We start from the raw sequence: 20,589 nt of genomic DNA, 5'->3' as shown, positions 1-20,589 counted from the left end.
TACGACTAGCTTTTTTACTGTATTCATTTCTACCCGGGTATTCAAAATGGAATGCATTGTAATTAATGTTTGTAAATATGATAACAATTTCAAATGAAGTATTTGATTTTGTTATTTATTACATAAGAATGGTTTATAATACAGCTCTGGAAAAAATGTAAGAGAACACTGCAGCATTATCAGTTTTTCTGGTTTTAATATTCATAGGCATGCAGGGTTTTGTCTAAAACAGGTTACAGGGCGCTGCGCCCTCGTACCGAAGTGCCGATTTTCCAACATAAAAAGTGATGCCAGAAAGCAACATCTCTGCATGTCAAAAACTGTAAAATTACTCCAGAAATAGGAAAATTGTGTTGAATAGACATCACACAGAAACAGCTTTGTTTCCTACATCCTAGGCTCCATTTTGAATACGGGCGTAATGTGTTCGCGAGAACTGATACATCTTACATACAAGATCAGCGCCACAGTATTACCCTCATACTATTTTAGGCCAACTCAGTGGACATTTTTAAACGACAGTTAAAGACACATCTTTTTAGATTAGCTTTTTATTATCGACGCCCTCCTTTAAAAGGTCTTTTAGTCTTTATTATTTACCTACTATTATATTGTTTTATTCATTTTATTGGTCTTAAAGGATTTTAACTTTTTTATTTAACAGCTTAAAGCAACATTTCCTTTAAAGTTGGTCTTTTAAGAATTTATTATAATTATGAAGGTGTTATTACTATCATCTGTTTACATTTTATTGTACGTTTGCTTTTATTGTAGGGTTTTATATCTTTGCATTGATTCACTCTTTTTTTTCAAGAGGAATCTTTTTTTATTTTTTTACCATACCTTTTACTTCGAAGTTTCTCTTAACCTGTTCAAATGTTATATTTTGTTTCTATGCTGCATAATAAAACATTTAAAAAATACATTGTATTTCTATAGCACACTTTAAAATCAACGTTGTTTCAAGGTGCTTCAAAGTGGTAATTTTTTCCGCCGCTGTTTGATTCCATACCTTTTGTACTCCTTTAGGGTCATTGTGTGTATTGTTATGTCATAAACTGTCAAAATAGGAAAACATCTGTAAAGCCAACTTTATTTTGCTGAGGCAGGAACAGTGCATTTTTCTTGCATCGCATTTTGTGCGTATAATCTGAAAAGTTGAGCAAAAATTGAACAGATATTACAAATGGACAATTCTTGGAAGAATCAAACAGACCGACACAGAACATGTAAGCTCTCAGAAACATTTACTGTGTGAGCATTGAGACAAGAGGTTGGAGTTAAAACCAGTTTTAAAGCCGGCAACACTTATACAAGCAGAACAAGAAAATGATTGCTGGAATAAATAGCTGCATGCAAGGAGGTTGGATTAGTCAGACATATTGAATCTTATACAGGTCCATTGATGAAGGAACACTGACATTTGTCTTTCATTTTTGAGCAGAAATAAATAAACAAAACTGCCAACAATATTTTTATATGAAACATTTTGAAGTTCGACATGTTTTTATTTTGTCGTTTGCTCACTTACATTGGAGGGGGTTTGTAATCCATAAAGTACGACTCAACAAATGACCTTACAGACGCGGTGATGCTACGTTCTTTTCAGAAACCATGTGAACTAGTTCTGTACGCTGGCAGAACATTAAAGCCACTGTACTGGTGATAACATATGTAGGATCGGCTTCATTTTAGGATGAATAATGAACCTTCAATAGAACCTCCAATTAGCCAAAGCTAACTGCCCTCAACAAAAACTGACAGGTAGAAATTTGAAAACAGCGTTCAGTCATCAGCATACAGTGAAACTTGAGTACTCCAGGTGAGGGAAAGGCTAAGAATGTGGCAACAAAAGAAAAAGATCTCAGGATCTCGTGAATCATTTGAGCAGGGGGGGTTAGTGTGGAGGGCGAGAGGATCCGCCCTGCTATCCCTGATGAGTTTATCAGCAAAACAGAAGTATGTACACGTTGTGAATGAAACAAAATACATTTAAGAAGTGAGCCACATACAAAACCCGAACAAAACAGCACTTTTGTGTAAGACTTAATTGAAGTCGTAGCTGTTTATGAATGTACCCAGTAAACACAACGATTACATGCGAGGAAACCGGTATTTCCCATTTGTATAGTTGGACATCTTGTTGCTTAGGATCAAAATCTACAGGGGAACGCTGCTAGAATTAATTCGACATTGAACATAAAAATGGATGCCAGTTGTTGACACAGAGACCAAGCCTGAATTGATCGACATCAATTACAATAACACCCTTGTGAATCACTGTTATATTGTCAACATGATATATTTATAAGAATTTACATAGAACACCTTGAATTTTTTTTACAATCAGCCAGGACAAGATTACTCCGATCCCGGTGTCTCGGTCCTCCAAGCTTCCCAGTCCACAGTTAATTCATTTGCTCCAGAGCAGGGCGATTGCTTTGCAGAGGCCCACGTCGTTGTAGTTGAAGTAGCAGAGACCGGCGAAGGTGACCGTAGAGAGGAGGAAGAGGCCGGCGTTGGCCATCTTGATCTTTGCGTCCCCATGAACGTAGTCTGTCAACACCTGCCCGATACCCCTACCAAACAAAAACATGCAAACAAACGTTTGACCGTCAGTTTTTCTTAGTAGGCCACGCACATTTTTTAACGTTAGCATTTTAGCGCTTGCTGGCTCCCTTGTCCGTCAGCCAATGGATTTATAAATGAGTTAGTGGATACATAACAAAATACGTTCCTGGCTGATGCAAGCCTACACAATTTTGCTTTTTCACAATTTTTCTCCTCACTGGTGAACGTCTTATGCGCCTTAAAGTAGGTTGCTAATAAGTTGCTAAATAAGACCGCTTAACATCAACACGGCCAACATGATTCCGCCTTTAGCTTAGTGGTGGTAAAGTGAAGTCAGGTGTTTGCGATGTAGTTCTTTAATAGCTAATTATGTTAGCCAATTTCTTGTGGGATTGCCATTTGCTTCAATTATAAAAGCACTGTTAATATGTGGAGATTGTCCTGGACAAAACGTACCATCGTTTGTAATATTGCAAAATCCAATCGAAAAATTGCGCTGGTTTTTTGTCGAAGGAGGCCTGGCGATGCCAACTACAGGGACGGAATATAAAAGTATGTCACCACTGCACCACTCTATACCAGAGGTGTAAACTCAAGGCAATACAATAGCTGATTTAATACACTTTGTTGTTGCTGTTAGGAACCGATTACTGTGCTCAGTTCAGAGTACATTTATGCCGTTTTTCCACCAACCCGGAGCCGGAGCTGGAGCCGATAAAGATCTGGTTTTACGTGTTTCCACCGCAGCGGCGCCGGCTTTAAGCCCCGAAAAACCGGATCTTTATGGCCCCACTCGGCTGCCTGGCAAGATCTAATACGAACCAATACGTCACGCTCACTTCGGAGGTGGGGAGATTAACCTGAGCAATAACAGTTCATGGCGAGTACAAGTTGTAACAGCAGTATTGTTGAGCAAAGTGACTACAACGCGACCACACACTTATAAACACACACTTTATCAAGTCAGGCAACACTAAACAGGCTCAGTGTGATGCTGTTTATTTTTACCGTACTTTAATCACCATCCGTTCTCTGTTATTGACCATTGGGAAGAGCAGGCCGATGTTCTCCAGTTGTTTTGTATTATTGCAGCTATCGGATGGAATCAATACATGGGCTACAAAGGCTGCCATCAGAAGTAAAATCATAAGGAAAACTACGCTGGAAAAATACGCCTGTAGAAAACGGCTTATGCCACAATAGGAAAGCAGAGTAGTCAAGATAGTCAGAGTAGCCTCGCTTGCTATAACATCACCTGTCTAAAGCCAGAGACACTTTCATAACAGCGTTGTGATGCCAAACAGCATCAATTCAGACTGAAACACATTCACTTATGGGGGAGGAGGAGTATGCATCAGCTTCTCGTGTGACAGTCAGACAGTGAATATTAATCAGTCATAAGGGGGCACGTAAACGCAAACGATGACGCAATGACGCAGCTCCACTTCAGCTCCACTCTGAGAGGTGGAAACACAAAAGCACCAGGAAAGCAAAAGATCGGATCTTGAACCAGATCCAGTTTGGTGGAAAAGGGGGAATAGAGTAAATTGATATAAGCTGCAGATTGTAAAATGAGGTGTCTTAACAGCATTATCTTCAGATTCCAACAGACAATGGTCCAAGTAGCAGAGCATGGTAATTAAATGTTTTGGGCCCAATGCACCTTGCGATTTATAGTTGATGTTTTATGTATAAAGGCTTTTCCTGTAAAAGATTGTATTTAAAAAACAAAACATGGATTTTCTATGAGAGCTTGGATGATAAATTGGCCAGGCCTCTACCTCCTAAGATTAAATCCCCTAATATCTAAATAAAGGCTTTCAGTTCTCACATTCCTTAGTGCTATACAATCCTGCTGGGCAGACTAATATTCCCAGTACTAGTCAAAATAAGAGGAACCTTTCCTACCTTCCCATGCTTCGTCCCAGGCCTTCTACAATGCCAATCGCAGCATCAGTCTAACTAGTTTTGGACACAAAAGACTTGGCTGGACCCTTCGAGGTACGTGTCGCTTGAGAAGACTTATCACTACTCATGACTGGGATTTACGGCCTACACCTGGCAGGCTGCTAAGTCTGCGCTCAAACTGACGGAAGAACACATCGCTGCGACGCTAAGCTAAAGCCACCCTCTCAAGTCTGCAAACAAAGCCACGACTAATCGGGGCTGAATTAATAGCTGCTGACAGCTGAGGCGAGATGGCACCAAAGCCCCATGGCATAACGTTTGCATTTTGTCCTGTGAGGGTCAGTGAGCAAGCTAATTCTATGACCTGGGTAGAGACGTTAGGGAAATAAGTTTGTGGAGGGTTCAAAGAACTTTCATTCAAAATCCCCACCCACTCTAATCCAGTGATTCTTAAACTAGGGGTCGCGACCCCAAACGGGGTCGGCAAAAACTTCCGTGGGGTCGCAAAATTATTTGTTACTTCAGTCGGAAATTAGCTGTTATAACACCTGGTGAAACAACGAAAAATAAAATGTCAATACAATGAAAATCTGCCTTTTTCTCATTCCTACACGCTGTTAAGAGGGAGAGAGAGAGAGAAAAAAAAAAGTTGCCCAGCTTTAAATGGCGTTTCGAATCGTTTATTGGTCCTATGATAGAAACAATGTAACAATCTGCGCCCACTGTTCAAACTCAATTTCTTCCCGGTTTTTTTACAATACGTCATAGTTAACTCGCCACGTTACTAGCCACGTTTGTGATACTAGCCACTTTTTTAGCCACTAGCCTAGTTATAACTTTCATCAAAAATGGACAGGTGGCTGCTAAAAAACAATGATTTGAGCTCAGAAGTGCCATCTACCTCCAGTTGTGCACCTACTCCTCCGCGATCCTCAGATGGGACAAGTTTGGCCGGTGGTGAGAATAAAAAAGACCCACCAACGAGGCGTCGCCGATACCTGAAAGAATTTCTTAAATATGGATTCACGTGCCAGGTAAAACATGAGCTCGACCACCCACAGTGTGTTATTTGCGGCGATGTTCTGGCACATGAAAGTTTAAAGCCCACAAAAATGAGACGACATCTCGAAAGCCGACATCCAGATGATGCTCAGAAACCCATGACATTTTTTTTACGAAAAGAAGCTGCGCTGCATGGGCAAAAGACCGTTGTGCATAGCCAAGCTACTGTGCCCACCAAAGCCTTGGCAGCGTCATACAAAGTGGCCCACCTTGTAGCCAAAGCACAAAAGCCACACACAATTGCTGAAAGCCTCATCCTTCCTGCAGCAATTGCGATGACCACAGCAATGCATGGTGAAAAGATCGCAAGTGTGCTTAAACAGATTCCCCTCTCCAATGATACCATGTCCAAACGCATTAACGACATCGCTAATGATATGAAATGCCAGCTCATCGAGAGAGTGAAAAACAGCCGGTTTTCTTTGCAGTTAGACGAGTCTACTGACTTGACTAATGTAGCCCATTTAATGGTTTTCATTCGCTACAGTCATGACGGGAAACTGCATGAGGACATGCTGTGCTGCTCTCCGATGGAAGGAAGATGTACTGGTGGAGACATTTTTAACTGTCTTAATGGTTGGATGGAGGAGACAGGCCTGGATTGGGATAAATGCATAAGCATATGCACTGACGGTGCCGGGGCTATGATGGGAAAACACAAAGGGCTGAAAGCCAAGGTCCTTAGCGTTGCACCACATGTCAAGTTCACACACTGCATTATCCATAGGGAGGCCCTGGCATCCAAGACACTTGAACCCGAGCTTAACAATGTTCTTCAAACAGCAATCCAAATAGTGAATTCGATCAAATCGCGCCCTTTAAATTCACGACTCTTCGCCCTTCTCTGCCAGGAAATGGGGTCTGCACATGAATCCCTTCTTTTTCATTCAGAGGTAAGGTGGCTTTCACGGGGCAAAGTTCTTACACGCCTGTTCGAGTTGCGAAGCGAGGTGCGCACCTTCCTCTCAGACGTGCATTCCCCTCTTGCAGACCATCTCACTGACTCGAGATGGTTATCACGTCTTGCATACCTGGCGTGCATATTTGACAAATTAAATAGTCTCAACCTGTCACTACAAGGCCCCAGCACAAACATCCTGACCCTCTCAGACAAAGTGAATGCTTTCACAAAAAATTGCAGCGTTGGGCAGCCCGTGCAGAGAGTGGGGACTTTGAAATGTTCTCGGAGCTGCACGACTTTTTGGAGAGTGACATGAATGCCAATTCATTGAAAGAGTCAATAACCTGTCATCTTCGTAGTCTCCTCGACAAATTCAATAAGTATTTCCTCACGGAGAATGTAGAGCCTTTTGACTGGGTACGACAACCATTCACCAACTGCTCCTCAAACAACCTGCCATCTGAGCTCGAGGATGCGCTGATTGAGCTGTCCAGCGACCGCACATTGCAGGCGTCGTTTGCCTCAAAAACTCTAGATGAATTCTGGCTGTCAGTTGTGCAGGAATACCCCGGGTTGTCCAAGGCTGCCATGGACATCCTCACGCCGTTTGGATCAACCTATCTGTGCGAAAAGACATTTTCGTCCCTGGCCTACATAAAGAACAAATACAGATGTCGTCTCAACAGCATGGAGGAGAATCTTCGTGTTGCTGTGAGCAGCATCGATCCCCGAATTGACCTGCTATGCTCGCGGAAGCAGGCCCATCCTTCTCATTGACATGGCGTCCGTATAAGAGGAAGTGAGATCGTTCCAATCATACACACTCTCTGTTGACTCTTGACTCCCGTTTGATTTGGACATTTGTTTCATTGCTTTGTTTGTTCCAGTTCTTGTTTGCGTTAATAAATTGTTGCCGCCCAGGCCTTTTCTTACACATTGCCTATTTGTTTTTGCTTGATTGACAGTCGTTACCATGGGTTTGCAATGCATAACGTTGTCCTGGCAACGCGATTTACAGCCCGCCCCCAAACAACCAAACTGCAGATGGCATTGCTGTTTCTTTCAAAATGTATGACTATCACTCAAATCATTGGAGACGCAAACTCGTAAATTAATTCACACAAAATCGTTCCTTTTCCATAAAATAATCGTCATACATTGTTAATTTGTTTGGATTGGAACAAAAAATCGGTTGCTACGGAAACGTGACGTCACACTTACACACTTTTGGGAAAGTGGGGTCACCAAACCTCTCCAGTTTTTTTTGTGGGGTCGTCAGACAAAAAGTTTAAGAACCACTGCTCTAATCTGCTGGTGTATGACCACAGAGGTGAGGAGGGCTGTGACCGGGATGCTGACAAGTCGAATTAATACCCCATTGGCATTGGACTACAAATCCCTGTGAAAACTCGAGATGATAGTGATTAACCCATCACGTTTTCTCAGGATAAGGGAAGTGTATGATCCACAGAGTGACTGGTCCCTTCAGCTTGTGGTACTGAAGTTAAAATGTCAGGCCCAAAAATAATTTTAAAAAAAAGTATTATCAAAAACTAAACCTTATAATCTTCATGAAAGTAGGATCTTCACACCCAATAATTTGGTAACAGACTGAAAATAGAGCACTTTATAAGAACAAAAAGTACCACTGGAAGGAAAAAGACCCTTATTGTGTAATTGCCTGTTGTGAATTATTATTTGAATCCAATAGTAAAATTGACATGATTATATTGTTTAGTTTAAAAACAGTTAGGAGAAAAGTATTTACATTATTTACAGTAGATATTTGGAGAATGTTACTTCCTGATGGTAAAATTATTAGTTTGAATGTGATAATGTGAGACCTTTATTTTGATGAACAGGAAGTAATGTGTAATGCGTATTCGTTGTATGAAGGATTCCAGAGATGAAGTCGCAAGTCGCAACCTGCCGTAGTTTAAATAAATACTACTTCTTTGTAATACTGTAATAGTGCATTTGGAAGTAAAGTTCCGTTCAAAGAAAACGTTTGATCATCATTAGAAGCTTAAAACTACACAACATTTTGGTGCCGAAACCCGGGAATTGAAGATTGAATTGACTGTGTCGAAGTTGGAAGCTAACGCTAGCTACATTGGCAGCAGAGATGGCCGAGCGTTTTGAACGGATGAAGAAGAAGAGAAAGACGGTACGCACATCTACAACGAAGTTGTTGAATCGCTTAGATGAGGAGGTGATCAATGAGGTGCCCGACTGTGATAAACTTCGTGAAATGCTGTCAGTATTGTCGACCAAGGAAGATATTTTAATGGACTTAAACAAAGGCATTGAAGATGAAACGTCGACAGACGACCTTGAGACGGAGATTGCTAGTACTCAGGAATACCAGGACCGTATTACCACGCTGAAGGCTCGTGCCACGAGGCTCATTCAGCCTGCACGTGATAACGTGAGTGTGCGGGTGAGCAATGCAAGTTCGAACTCCGTGAGACCAGTGAGTAGACAGACAGTTAAACTACCGAAGCTGGTGATAGAGAAATACAGTGGAGAAATTAGCCAGTGGCAAGAATTCTGGTCTCAGTATGAAACGGCTATTCATGAGAATGATGCACTGTGTAAGAGGGAGAAATTTACCTATCTGAGATCCTATTTGACTGGAGCAGCAGCAAGAGCTGTTGCAGGGCTTACTTTGAATGATAGCAATTATGACGCTGCAGTTGAATTGCTCCGCAATCGTTTTGGAAGGAAAGACATTGTAATTAGTGCACACATGTCCAAACTACTGAGCTTAACCCCTGTGAAAAGGTCATCAGATGTTGCAGCACTCAGGCACCTGTACGACGAATGTGAAATACAGATTCGCAGTCTAGAGTCCATGGGAGTTCACAGTGACACATATGGCTGCCTGCTATGTCCAGTACTGCTCCAGCTTCTGCCGGAAGACATAGCACTAGTCTACACGCGCAAGTCAGACCCCAATGACGAATGGAAGGTGCCAGAGCTCATCCAGTTCCTGCAAAAGGAGGTCCAAAGCAGAGAGAGAGCACTTCAGCTTACCAGACCAGGTAACATTCAAAGAGACATTCCACCAAGTAATAAACCATTCAGTAGGCCAGCACCCCCTTATGAAAACAAACCTAAAAAATGGAACGTGCCCTCAGCTACTGCGTTGCACACAGCAAGTAATGCACCACAGATCTGCATATATTGTGACAGTGCTAACCATAAACCAGAACATTGTACTGAGAATTCTGTGTCTACTCGCAAAGAAAAATTAAGAAAGCTTGGAAGATGCTACGTGTGCCTTGGCCCAAAACACATAGCAAAATTCTGCAAAGTTAAAGGTGTTTCATGCCCTCTGTGTGGTCGCAGACATCACCAGTCAGTTTGTGAGCAATGTGAAGCAAAGGCAGATGTGGACAGTGGCAGCACAGAGGCTGTTGTGTCCTCTGTGTCCAGCACAGCGAAACAGAAAGCTAATTCACAGAACACAGTGTTGCTCCAGACAGTGAAAGCATGGACAGAGGGCCCAGCAGGGAGAAAAATCGTACGCTGTCTGTTAGATGGAGGCAGCCAGAGAAGCTTCATTCATGAGGGTGTGGTGAAAGCCTTAAGATTACCAGTGGTAAGACAAGAAACGCTGCATCTACACACCTTTGGATCTACAGCTCATGTGAAGGCACAGCGTAACATTGTGAAGGTCTCTCTGGAAAATGTGTGGAACACACAGCAAAGGATTGAGATTGAAGCTGTGGAAACCCCTCAAGTGTGCTCGGCAGTGATAAAGGTCCCCAGTGAACCCATCCAAGAGGAGCTCAGGAGAAAAGGTCTGCAGCTTGCTGATTTTCCACTGGACGGCCCTGATGACCCAGAACTGTCGATGCTCATAGGGGCAGACTATTACTGGAAAGTGGTGTCAGGCAAAGTCCAGAGAATAACAGAATCACTAGTGGCCGTAGAAAGCAGCTTCGGGTGGGCTTTGCAGGGGCCAGTTTCAACATCCAGTGTAACTGATGCTACTTGTATGCACATCAGCCTAGAAGAGGACACACAGATCTCAAAACAGCTACATGCCTTTTGGGAGGTGGAGTCACTGGGCATTGTTAATGAGAAGGCCCAGAGTGCAGTGGAAACTGACGCTCTACAGAACTTTGAACAGACTGTGACACACAAAGATGACCGCTACCAAGTTGAGTTACCATGGCGACCTGACAAACCGACACTCCCAGACAACTTCCGAGTGGCTAAAGGACGGTTCGAAGGCCTCAAGAGGAGACTCAAAATGGATGCAACCCTGTACTCAAGGTACAATGATGTCATACAGGATTATCTGCAGCAAGGCATCTGTGAGGATGTACCTGAGGATGTGTCAGCGGCAGAGCAGCCAGAGGCTGTGAGATACTACATGCCACATCATGCTGTTCTTCGAGAAGATAAGGTAACAACTAAACTGAGAATTGTATTTGATGCATCATCACATGAGGAAGGTTGCCCCTCCCTAAATGACTGTTTACTGACCGGGCCAAACCTTAATCCAAACCTGTTAGATGTGCTAATCAAATTCAGATTACATGAGATAGCCTTTACTGCAGACATTACCAAGGCTTTCCTGCAGATAGCTCTAGCAGAGAAGGACAAAGATGCTGTTAGGTTCCTGTGGCTACATGGACCTCTGACCAAAGATGCTGAAGGTGAGCTGCGGATTATGAGGATGAGTAGAGTAGTTTTCGGAGTGTCGCCCAGCCCATTCCTGTTAGCTGCCACCATAAGAAACCACATCAAGCAGTATGACAGTGAGCAGCCCAGGGCAGTGGAGGCACTGAGAGAGTCTCTCTACGTGGATGATCTGATCTACAGCTCAAGTAATGTGAATGAAGCCCTTTCAGTTTCCTCAACAGCAAAGGAGATCCTGTCCCATGCCGGCATGAACCTGTGCAAATGGGTAACCAACTCACCACATCTGAGAGCCAAGTGGGCAGAGAGTGGAGTGGAGCACGCGACAGAAACAGACACCTGTGGAAATGTGCTGAAAGTGTTGGGGTTAGTATGGAGATCAGAGAAAGATGAGTTTGTGTTTGATTTAAAGGGACTGTTGAACATTTTAAAGGGCAAAGAGAACACAAAGAGAAGTGTGCTACAGACATCAGCTCGTATCTTTGACCCTATTGGTTTCCTTACTCCATTCACCATACGGGTAAAGTGCCTGTTTCAAGAGCTGTGGGAGAGGGGAATCAGTTGGGATGAACAGTTGCCCACAGATTTGGCTGAAAAATGGAATCAGTGGTGTGCGGAGCTGCCGAAGCTACACCTTCTAGCCATTCCGAGATGGTACCACATTGACATTCAGCCAAACTCACAGACACTGAAACTGCACGTCTTCTGCGACGCCAGTGAGAAGGCATACGGTCCTGTTGCCTATCTACAAGGACCGAACAAGGAAGGGGAGATTGTGACAAGTTTTGTGGCATCCAAGGCAAAGGTAGCCCCATTAAAGAAATTGACTTTACCACGCTTAGAGCTTATGGGTGCACTGATTGGAGCAAGGTTAGGAAATAATCTTCTCAAGCCTCTGAACATGGAGAAAAATCAGCTGAGTATGAGAACAGATTCGATGATTGTTTTCCATTGGATACGCAGTGCAGCACAAAAATGGAAGCCGTTTGTGTCAAACCGAGTGACTGAGATACAAGGTCTCACCAATCCAGAACAGTGGTCTCACTGCCAGGGTAAAACCAATCCAGCTGATTTACCCACCAGAGGCCAGAGCGTCGAGAACCTCATCCAAAGCCGGCTGTGGTGGAGCGGCCCTCCGTCACTATCACCAACTGATGAGGCAGAGAACATTGATGAGGACCGTGTTGCGGATGAGGTGAGCACTGAGCTCAGATCCAAGTTCCAGACAGCAGTACAGCTCGCTAGCACTGAACAAGTTGAACCACTGTTAGACTTACACAAGTACAGCAGGTTAAAGACAGTGTTAAGAATAACTGCATGGGTGAAAAGGTTCATAGCTAATGCCCGCTCCAGTCTGAAAACGCAGGGAGAGCTAACTTCTGAGGAGCTCACTGCAGCAGAAGTGTACTGGGTGAAGATGACACAAGAGCAGAGCTTCAGCCAAGAAATTTGTCAGCTGACATCAGGTCAAGACATCAAGAGAGATTCGAAAATCAGAGACTTGAAATCAGCTCACAAGTGTGAGACACCTACACCCACTGTGCTGAAGGTGGGAGATGTCATCCTGATCGGAGAAGACAATGCACCCCGGCAGACCTGGAAAATAGGCAGAATAACAGAACTGTTTCCAGGAAGAGATGGACTCATTCGTTCCTGTACCGTTCGTACTTTTACGGGCAGTGTGTTAAGAAGACCTGTTCAGCTGATATATCCTTTGGAGATTAATTAAGTGGACTGAATAGTAATGAACAATTGTTCATTGGGCGGGAATGTTGTGAATTATTATTTGAATCCAATAGTAAAATTGACATGATTATATTGTTTAGTTTAAAAACAGTTAGGAGAAAAGTATTTACATTATTTACAGTAGATATTTGGAGAATGTTACTTCCTGATGGTAAAATTATTAGTTTGAATGTGATAATGTGAGACCTTTATTTTGATGAACAGGAAGTAATGTGTAATGCGTATTCGTTGTATGAAGGATTCCAGAGATGAAGTCGCAAGTCGCAACCTGCCGTAGTTTAAATAAATACTACTTCTTTGTAATACTGTAATAGTGCATTTGGAAGTAAAGTTCCGTTCAAAGAAAACGTTTGATCATCATTAGAAGCTTAAAACTACACAACATTGCCAAGCTAGCAGGAAACGAAACTCAGTCCATTGTTTCAAAGATTTGGGCTGGAGGCCAGCCCTGGTTCCATTACTTAATGGTGCATGAAGCCAAAATGTCCTGACTCTGGTATACAAAAATACTCAGACCGTGACCGGATTTTCCACATCTGTAGAGCACGCCCTGTGGTCTTTTCCTGAAGCCCTGCCTCCTAGCCACTGCTTCGCATCCAGTCAAAGACAAATAACTCTCAATTTGGCTTTTAGCTAGGGCTGAACGATTAATAGCATTTGGGATAATATCACGATATGACAAAACGAGATTTTCCAACCGCAAAGGCTGCGGTTTGACTGGTCACGTGACTTGCGAGCGAGCCGAGCAGGCAGGGAAAGAAGTCAACGCTGCACTTGAACCTGTTGCACAATGGCCTCAGGCTTGTCAGAAAAGTGCACGGCTGGAAGTTTGGTACCAAAGAGGGGCGGCACGTCAGTTGTGTGGAATTATTTTTGGCTTTAAAAAGGAAGATGCTGCGCATTGTGCGCAACGTCAGGTATTGTGCAGAACGTGCCTCGCTACTGTTGCTACCTCACGAGGTTCACGATTGATTTATTGTTTGTGTTTGTTGAAAAATACATAAGAAGAGGACCTTGAAAAAATAATCGCATTATTAAATCGCAATTTTGAGGAAAAAAATCGCAATTAGATTATTTTCCAAAATCGTTCAGCCCTACTTTTAGCACATTTTTAAAAGACTTTATGATTTAAATAAGGGCTCATTAAGTATTACCAAAACATGCTTCAAGGCCTGGCTCATTTCTCAGGGGCTTGGTTAGAAATGGAGAGTATGGTGTTTATTCAATATGTTGTTGTTAGGGAATATTTTGCTTAGGTGTTTAACCTTTGAACTAGTTGATAATGTTCTCCATCCTCTGTCTCTATTCCCATGGTATAGTTCTTTGGCCTTCAGGTTGCTGTAATCTCCTTTAAGGAAGGGCAGCTAGGGCGCTTTGTTGTTTCTGACCGAGCACAAGCAGACATGAGATACAGTGGGGCAAAAAAGTATTTAGTCAGCCACCAATTGTGCAAGTTCTCCCATTTAAAAAGATGAGAGATGCCTGTAATTTTTATCATAGGTATACCTCAACTATGAGAGACAAAATGAGAAAAAAAATCCCGAAAATCACATCGTAGGATTTTTAATGAATGAATTGGTAAATTCCTTGGTAAAATAAGTATTTGGTCACCTACAAACAAGCAAGATTTCTGGCTCTCACAGACCTGTAACTTCTTCTTTAAGAGGCTCCTCTGTCCTCCACTCGTTACCTGTATTAATGGCACCTTTTTGAACTCGTTATCAGTATAAAAGACACCTGTCCACAACCTCAAACAGTCATACTCCAAACTCCACTATGGCCAAGACCAAAGAGCTGTCAAAGGAGAACAGAGACAAAATTGTAGACCTGCACCAGGCTGGGAAAACTGAATCTGCAATAGGTAAGCAGCTTGGTGTGAAGAAATCAACTGTGGGAGCAATTATTAGAAAATGGAAGACATACAAGACCACTGCTAATCTCCCTCGATCTGGGGCTCCACGCAAGATCTCACCCCGTGGGGTCAAAATGATCACAAGAACGGTGAGCAAAAATCCCAGAACCACACGGGGGGACCTAGTGAATGACCTGCAGAGAGCTGGGACCAAAGTAACAGAGGCTACCATCAGTAACACACTACGCCGCCAGGGACTTAAATCCTGCAGTTCCAGACGTGTCCCCCTGCTTAAGCCAGTACATGTCCAGGCCCGTCTGAAGTTTGCTAGAGGGCATTTGGATGATCCAGAAGAGGATTGGGAGAATGTCATATGGTCAGATGAAACCAAAATAGAACTTTTTGGTAAAAACTCAACTTGTCGTGTTTGGAGGAGAAAGGATGCATCCAAAGAACACCATACCTACTGTGAAGCATGGGGATGGAAACATCATGCTTTGGGGCTGTTTTTCTGCAAAGGGACCAGGACGACTGATCCGTGTAAAGGAAAGAATGAATGGGGCCATGTATCGTGAGATTTTGAGTGAAAACCTCCTTCCATCAGCAAGGGCACTGAAGATGAAGCATGGCTGGGTCTTTCAGCATGACAATGATCCCAAACACACCGCCAGGGCAACGAAGGAGTGGCTTCGTAAGAAGCATTTCAAGGTCCTGGAGTGGCCTAGCCAGTCTCCAGATCTCAACCCCATAGAAAATCTTTGGAGGGAGTTGAAAGTCTGTGTTGCCCAGCGACTGCCCCAAAACATCACTGCTTTAGAGGAGATCTGCATGGAGGAATGGGCCAAAATACCAGCAACAGTGTGTGAAAACCTTGTGAAGACTTACAGAAAACGTTTGACCTCTGTCATTGCCAACAAAGGGTATATAACAAAGTATTGAGATGAACTTTTGTTATTGACCAAATACTTATTTTCCACAATCATTTGAAAATAAATTCTTTAAAAATCCTACAATGTGATTTCCTGGATTTTTTTTCTCATTTTGTCTCTCATAGTTGAGGCATACCTATGATAAAAATTACAGGCCTCTCTCATCTTTTTAAATGGGAGAACTTGCACAATTGGTGGCTGACTAAATACTTTTTTGCCCCACTGTAGTTTATTGTTTAGGAACATTTAGACTTTCCTTCTTATCTGGAACGTAGGTTCCCTGACATACATTCTTTTCTCATGTACGACAGCTTAAGTAGATATAGGATCCATATTTGTTTAGTCTGGCGACTGATTGTCCATTCTGAACTAGTTAAAACCACGTATTGTAGTATAGATCTTCAGAATTGGTCGGGTATCCGCTGTCACTTTATGGCTGCAGCAACTGTCTTGTCAATTCTCCGGCCGTTAACTACACAATAAACCTTCAGTGTTTGCCATCAAAGTTCCAGCTCTCCCGTGTCTCTCTGAAGTTTTCATCCTCACAAATAATGCCACCATGGTATGAGTTAGTGTTTGCCGTCTTACCAGTGTCCATGCAGGGTGAGGGCAGCAGCCAGGGAGTAGTCGATGGCAGAACAGGGGTTAATATAGGCTACGGGTCCAATGGCCAGGAGCAAGATGCTCACGACTCGCTCTGCTGTCCAGTGCAGAGAGGCTGCTTTGGAGCCAGAGCTCGCTGTAGAGCAAAAACAAAGAGCAGACCTCAATATCGGCAGCAAAGATTTAAACAGGGATGAAAAGAAACGTGTTATATAAAAAGATTCTATTGAAACTCAGATATTGCTCATGACACAACATCAAAAAGGGGCTTACTATTATTTCTTAAACCTAGGGCACAATGAAACCAGAAATTCAGAGCCAGAATCAGATTACATTTATGCGTTTAAACCCTTAATATATATTATTCAAACTGCAAAGTCTTTGAAGATTTGTCAGCATTCACCAAAAAACCAATCATGCATCAATGTTAAGACCAATTACTTATTTTTGAAACCAAGGTGAATGTACTCTTGTATTAATATCACTCTATAAGTACAATATGTTACATAGTTTATCTGTTAATATTGGCTTTCTTTTCACAATAAAATGGTCTTGACGTCCTCTACAGTAGACATTCTGTAAAATTAAAGAATTAAATAACAAAAACTCTAAATTGCAGGATGTTTTTTTAACCCTAGATAGGTAGGAAATCAAACAAAAAAGAAAATTGGAAGAAACTTATTGTCCTCGGTTCCCAGGAGGAAATATACCATTCAAACCCTTTGTTCCTTAGAACTAAATGATACCAAATGTATTGAAATCAAACAGCTTTAATAATTAAATGGTTTCTTGGTGTAGTTTAGGAAATATTTGATCAACGCTTATGTTAACAATCTAAAGAATGTGACACTTAACACTTTTTGATTCTGCAAACACATTTTGGATAGTCTTCAAAAAGTTGGCTAACAACTGTAGTGTTCTGAATTGGGAGACTCACACCAATATAACACACAGTAGTCATTTCCTTTAACATTTCCATAACACTTTAGTGTCAAATGTAAAGAAATCAACCCAATTTTATTTTTTTCACTTTGATATTCTGTCTGTGACTTTCTAACCTGAAAAGTGGGTCACCGTGGTAAAACCTGATAGCATAAACAGTCCTTGCATGACCCTGGTGTCAAATTGCTGCCACCATGCTAGTTTTTATCGTGCTATATATGAACCACAAAGCACCACACCTACGTCACAGAAGCCGTCAGCCACCTGCTTTCAAGTCAGACCAGAAAAAATGCACATTGCAAACATAGAGAACACACACATCACTCTAAGGCAGTGGTTGCCAAATGGCCAAATCCGTCCTGAAGAATACCAACAATTCAAAAACACTCCTTCTTCCCGATCACAGGAAATACCAAATCAAGTACATGTGTACCTACTTTGTATAAACCAGCGCAACCTACATTTAAAGAGTGAACTGTGCAATTACATTTCTGTAATTATACATTCCAGCCATCACAGTGCCTCTTTGGCAGAGGTCTTAAATGTTGAGAATCTAATCATTATTGATGTTGGTTTTATGTCTTTTTCAAGAGTCTGTTCATAAAAAATAACAATACATGAAAATATTAAACAATTAAAGACTAACTTGGGCGGTAATAAACAGATGTCTTAATCATTTGAAAGTCCAACCTATAGTGAGTATTAGTTTGTTAAATGTTGGCCTTTTGACAAATGTAGAAGATGACCACTGCTATACAGAAAAGCAACACATTCAAATAATATTAAATAAAACCCCCCCAAAAAAATTAAAACCAAGAAAGGTACCACAATGATTTAGTTTGACACAAATCAGACACTTTTACTTGTTCATTGGTATTAATATCTGTGTGTCATAGGGTGCTGAACTCTGACCATTTTCACAGATAACCCTTGGACTAAGCATTACTTGGTTAATGAATTTTCTTTTACATGGTTGACAAAGTGCAGGTTCACACCAGTTTCGATTCAACAATTGGTCATTTCTGTGTATTTTATGTAGGGCTGGGCAAGTAAACGCGTTATTATCACGTTAACGCAGATTATTACTTTATCGCATATTAACAGTTTTTTTTTCTTTTTTAAGTCTGTTGCTCACTGGCTCTGAGTACACCTACAGAGAAACCAGGGGTCACAGGGGGGTGGGATGTTGATCAGTGTTGGCTTACGATGGGCGTCATCATGCGTCTCAACCAATGAGAGCATTTGGGGCGGGCCTAAGACTGCTGCAGCGCTCACATGAACCGATCAGAATAGAACTGGCGGAGACAGAAATATAGAGAAAGGTACCAACTCTTACATGGACATTTTAAATCTCTTTCACACCACAGAGCTGATAGAACCAGAGTTAATTGTAACCACTGCAAAATTAAAGTTTCTTATCACTGGACTCTGAGTAACTTGTTTTCCTACAACAAACTAGATAAACGTTAAAGCCCTGGCAGTGAAAGATAGCTTTGGTTTTATATTTGATTTGATTACATTAATTAATGTTGAAGTTGAAATTTACAAGAAATATTTTTACGGCTTCTGTGTAAAGGGAATACTGCTGTTAAAATGCACCTTTTTGGTTAAAGTGTTTGCAAACCAGATGTTATTGCACTTTTGTTCATATAGCAGTACTTTTAAAATAAAGGTGCGCAATACACCACTTTTGAAATCATTATTGAAATGATATGTTGTTGGTTTGCGATATATAACAAGGTTTACCTCAGTTGTGTAATAAACTCCCTGTGTATTCTTTATGTTTCACTGCATATCTCCATCTGTCAACACTGACCGTTAAGAGCCTGTGAGGCATGAATCCTTGCCGTCAGCTGGTAGGACTGCTCCTGGTATTTGTGTGGTACAACCAGCGGCCTGGCCAACAGAGCGCCTTGGTAGAACAAAGCTGAGGATAGAAAAGACCACACGTTTGTTTTCTCAAAAGGACAATAATATTGTTACTCTAACCACAGCACAAACTGTAAACCCATAATCATGATACACAGCTATAAAGTATTTCATTTAACACATCTTAGCTAAACACACAACACACCTTTAAGTTAAAAACAAATATTTGAATATAATTAACTGTTCTGTTCATTTACTAAAAGAATGCAAAAGGAAGAAAAGGTCAAGTACATTTATGTTAAATTAATTGTTGTGTCAACCTAATTTATTTCTGACCTTAACCCATTTATTTACCAAGTCACTAACAGCAATAAAACTGATTTAAGGGCCCTACAATATTGTAATAGCTATATATTTTTTTAATTTAAGTTGCTGAAATAACTTATATCGGATGTTTCCATAAGAGACGGATTAAAATAAAGTAAACACAAAACCAATTGTACACTTGGAAACAGTCGAAGGAGGGCAGTGGCGAGCAGTCTTAACCTTAGATGAACTTTGACTTATGTAGCATAAGTAATATATTCAATTTGTTTTGTTTATCTTGTGTATGCCGAATTAAAATCAGAGTCTTGTTATCTTAAAACACGAGTGTTTGAATTTTTTACCTTGTATGTAAGCGGGTCAATAAGCGTGTTAATTTATAGTTCATACAATTTTAACAAGGGTTTGGCGTGCCGGTCAGCGTAATAACGTCATGGACAGTCTGATGTCATCATGGTAGCAAACTTCAATCCCCCTTCAGTGCACAATACTGTTTAAGAGAGTGTGTTAGCTGCTTACTGGCGTTAACCAGTGATGTGAAGAAGAATAAACGTAACGTTACAATAAAGGCTTGCTAGGTAACTTATGTGTTGAACTTGAAAGTAACAATATTAGCCAGACGTGATTTGTTCCTACATAAATACTGTTCCTCCCTTCTGTCAAATGGCCCTGCTATCAAACAACTTCACCAAAGTAAGCACATATGTTTTAAAAAGACAGACATAATGAAAACAGGCAGAAATACTCACGTTTGACTCCTCTGCGACACACAGAACTCAACCTAACGATAGCCGCCATGACGATGAACCAACCAAGGTCACCACAGTTACCCGGATGTAGTTGTTGAATTGCCAGTACAGAGATGTTAGAGAGTTGAGAAGATCATGCACACTTCATTTTTTTCAGAAGATCATGCAGCACGTGGGCCCCTCTTTCAAATCAAACTTAGTATTTATGGTTGACATAATCCTAAAAGTCTAAAAAGTCTTTCCTGAGCAGAAAATAGTTTAAAGGGTTTAAATGCAGTCCACACTTGAAATCCTGTCAAGCAAAACAAATTTAAAATAATGATGAAAAGTGAAGTGAAATAAAAGTCACTATTTTTACAATCTCGAATGTAGATTATGACAATTTCCGATTTAATAAATTACTATGACTGATATTTCTATCGATAATATTGGGTTGTATTTGATATTATAAATACATTGGTTTATAATATCAAATCAAAG

The 20,589-nt window shown here is 41.4% G+C and overlaps 1 protein-coding gene across 1 annotated transcript; it reads right to left on the bottom strand.

Annotated features, from left to right (window-relative positions):
- Positions 1–1,073: 1,073 nt before the first annotated feature.
- Positions 1,074–20,254, bottom strand: sdhdb (succinate dehydrogenase complex, subunit D, integral membrane protein b). Its single transcript, XM_063907107.1, has 4 exons — positions 20,110–20,254; positions 18,984–19,094; positions 16,211–16,361; positions 1,074–2,579 (listed from the first exon to the last, which is right to left on the bottom strand). The coding sequence occupies exons 1-4, from the start codon at positions 20,156–20,158 to the stop codon at positions 2,414–2,416; spliced, it is 477 nt and encodes a 158-aa protein (XP_063763177.1). The 5' UTR covers positions 20,159–20,254; the 3' UTR covers positions 1,074–2,413.
- Between the last annotated feature and the right edge of the window lie 335 nt (positions 20,255–20,589).

This window comes from Eleginops maclovinus, chromosome 18 (assembly GCF_036324505.1).
Source record: "Eleginops maclovinus isolate JMC-PN-2008 ecotype Puerto Natales chromosome 18, JC_Emac_rtc_rv5, whole genome shotgun sequence".
NCBI classification, from domain to species: Eukaryota; Metazoa; Chordata; class Actinopteri; order Perciformes; family Eleginopidae; genus Eleginops; species Eleginops maclovinus.
Note: the sequence above shows the minus strand (reverse complement) of the source record. Positions and strands in the feature narration are given on the sequence as shown.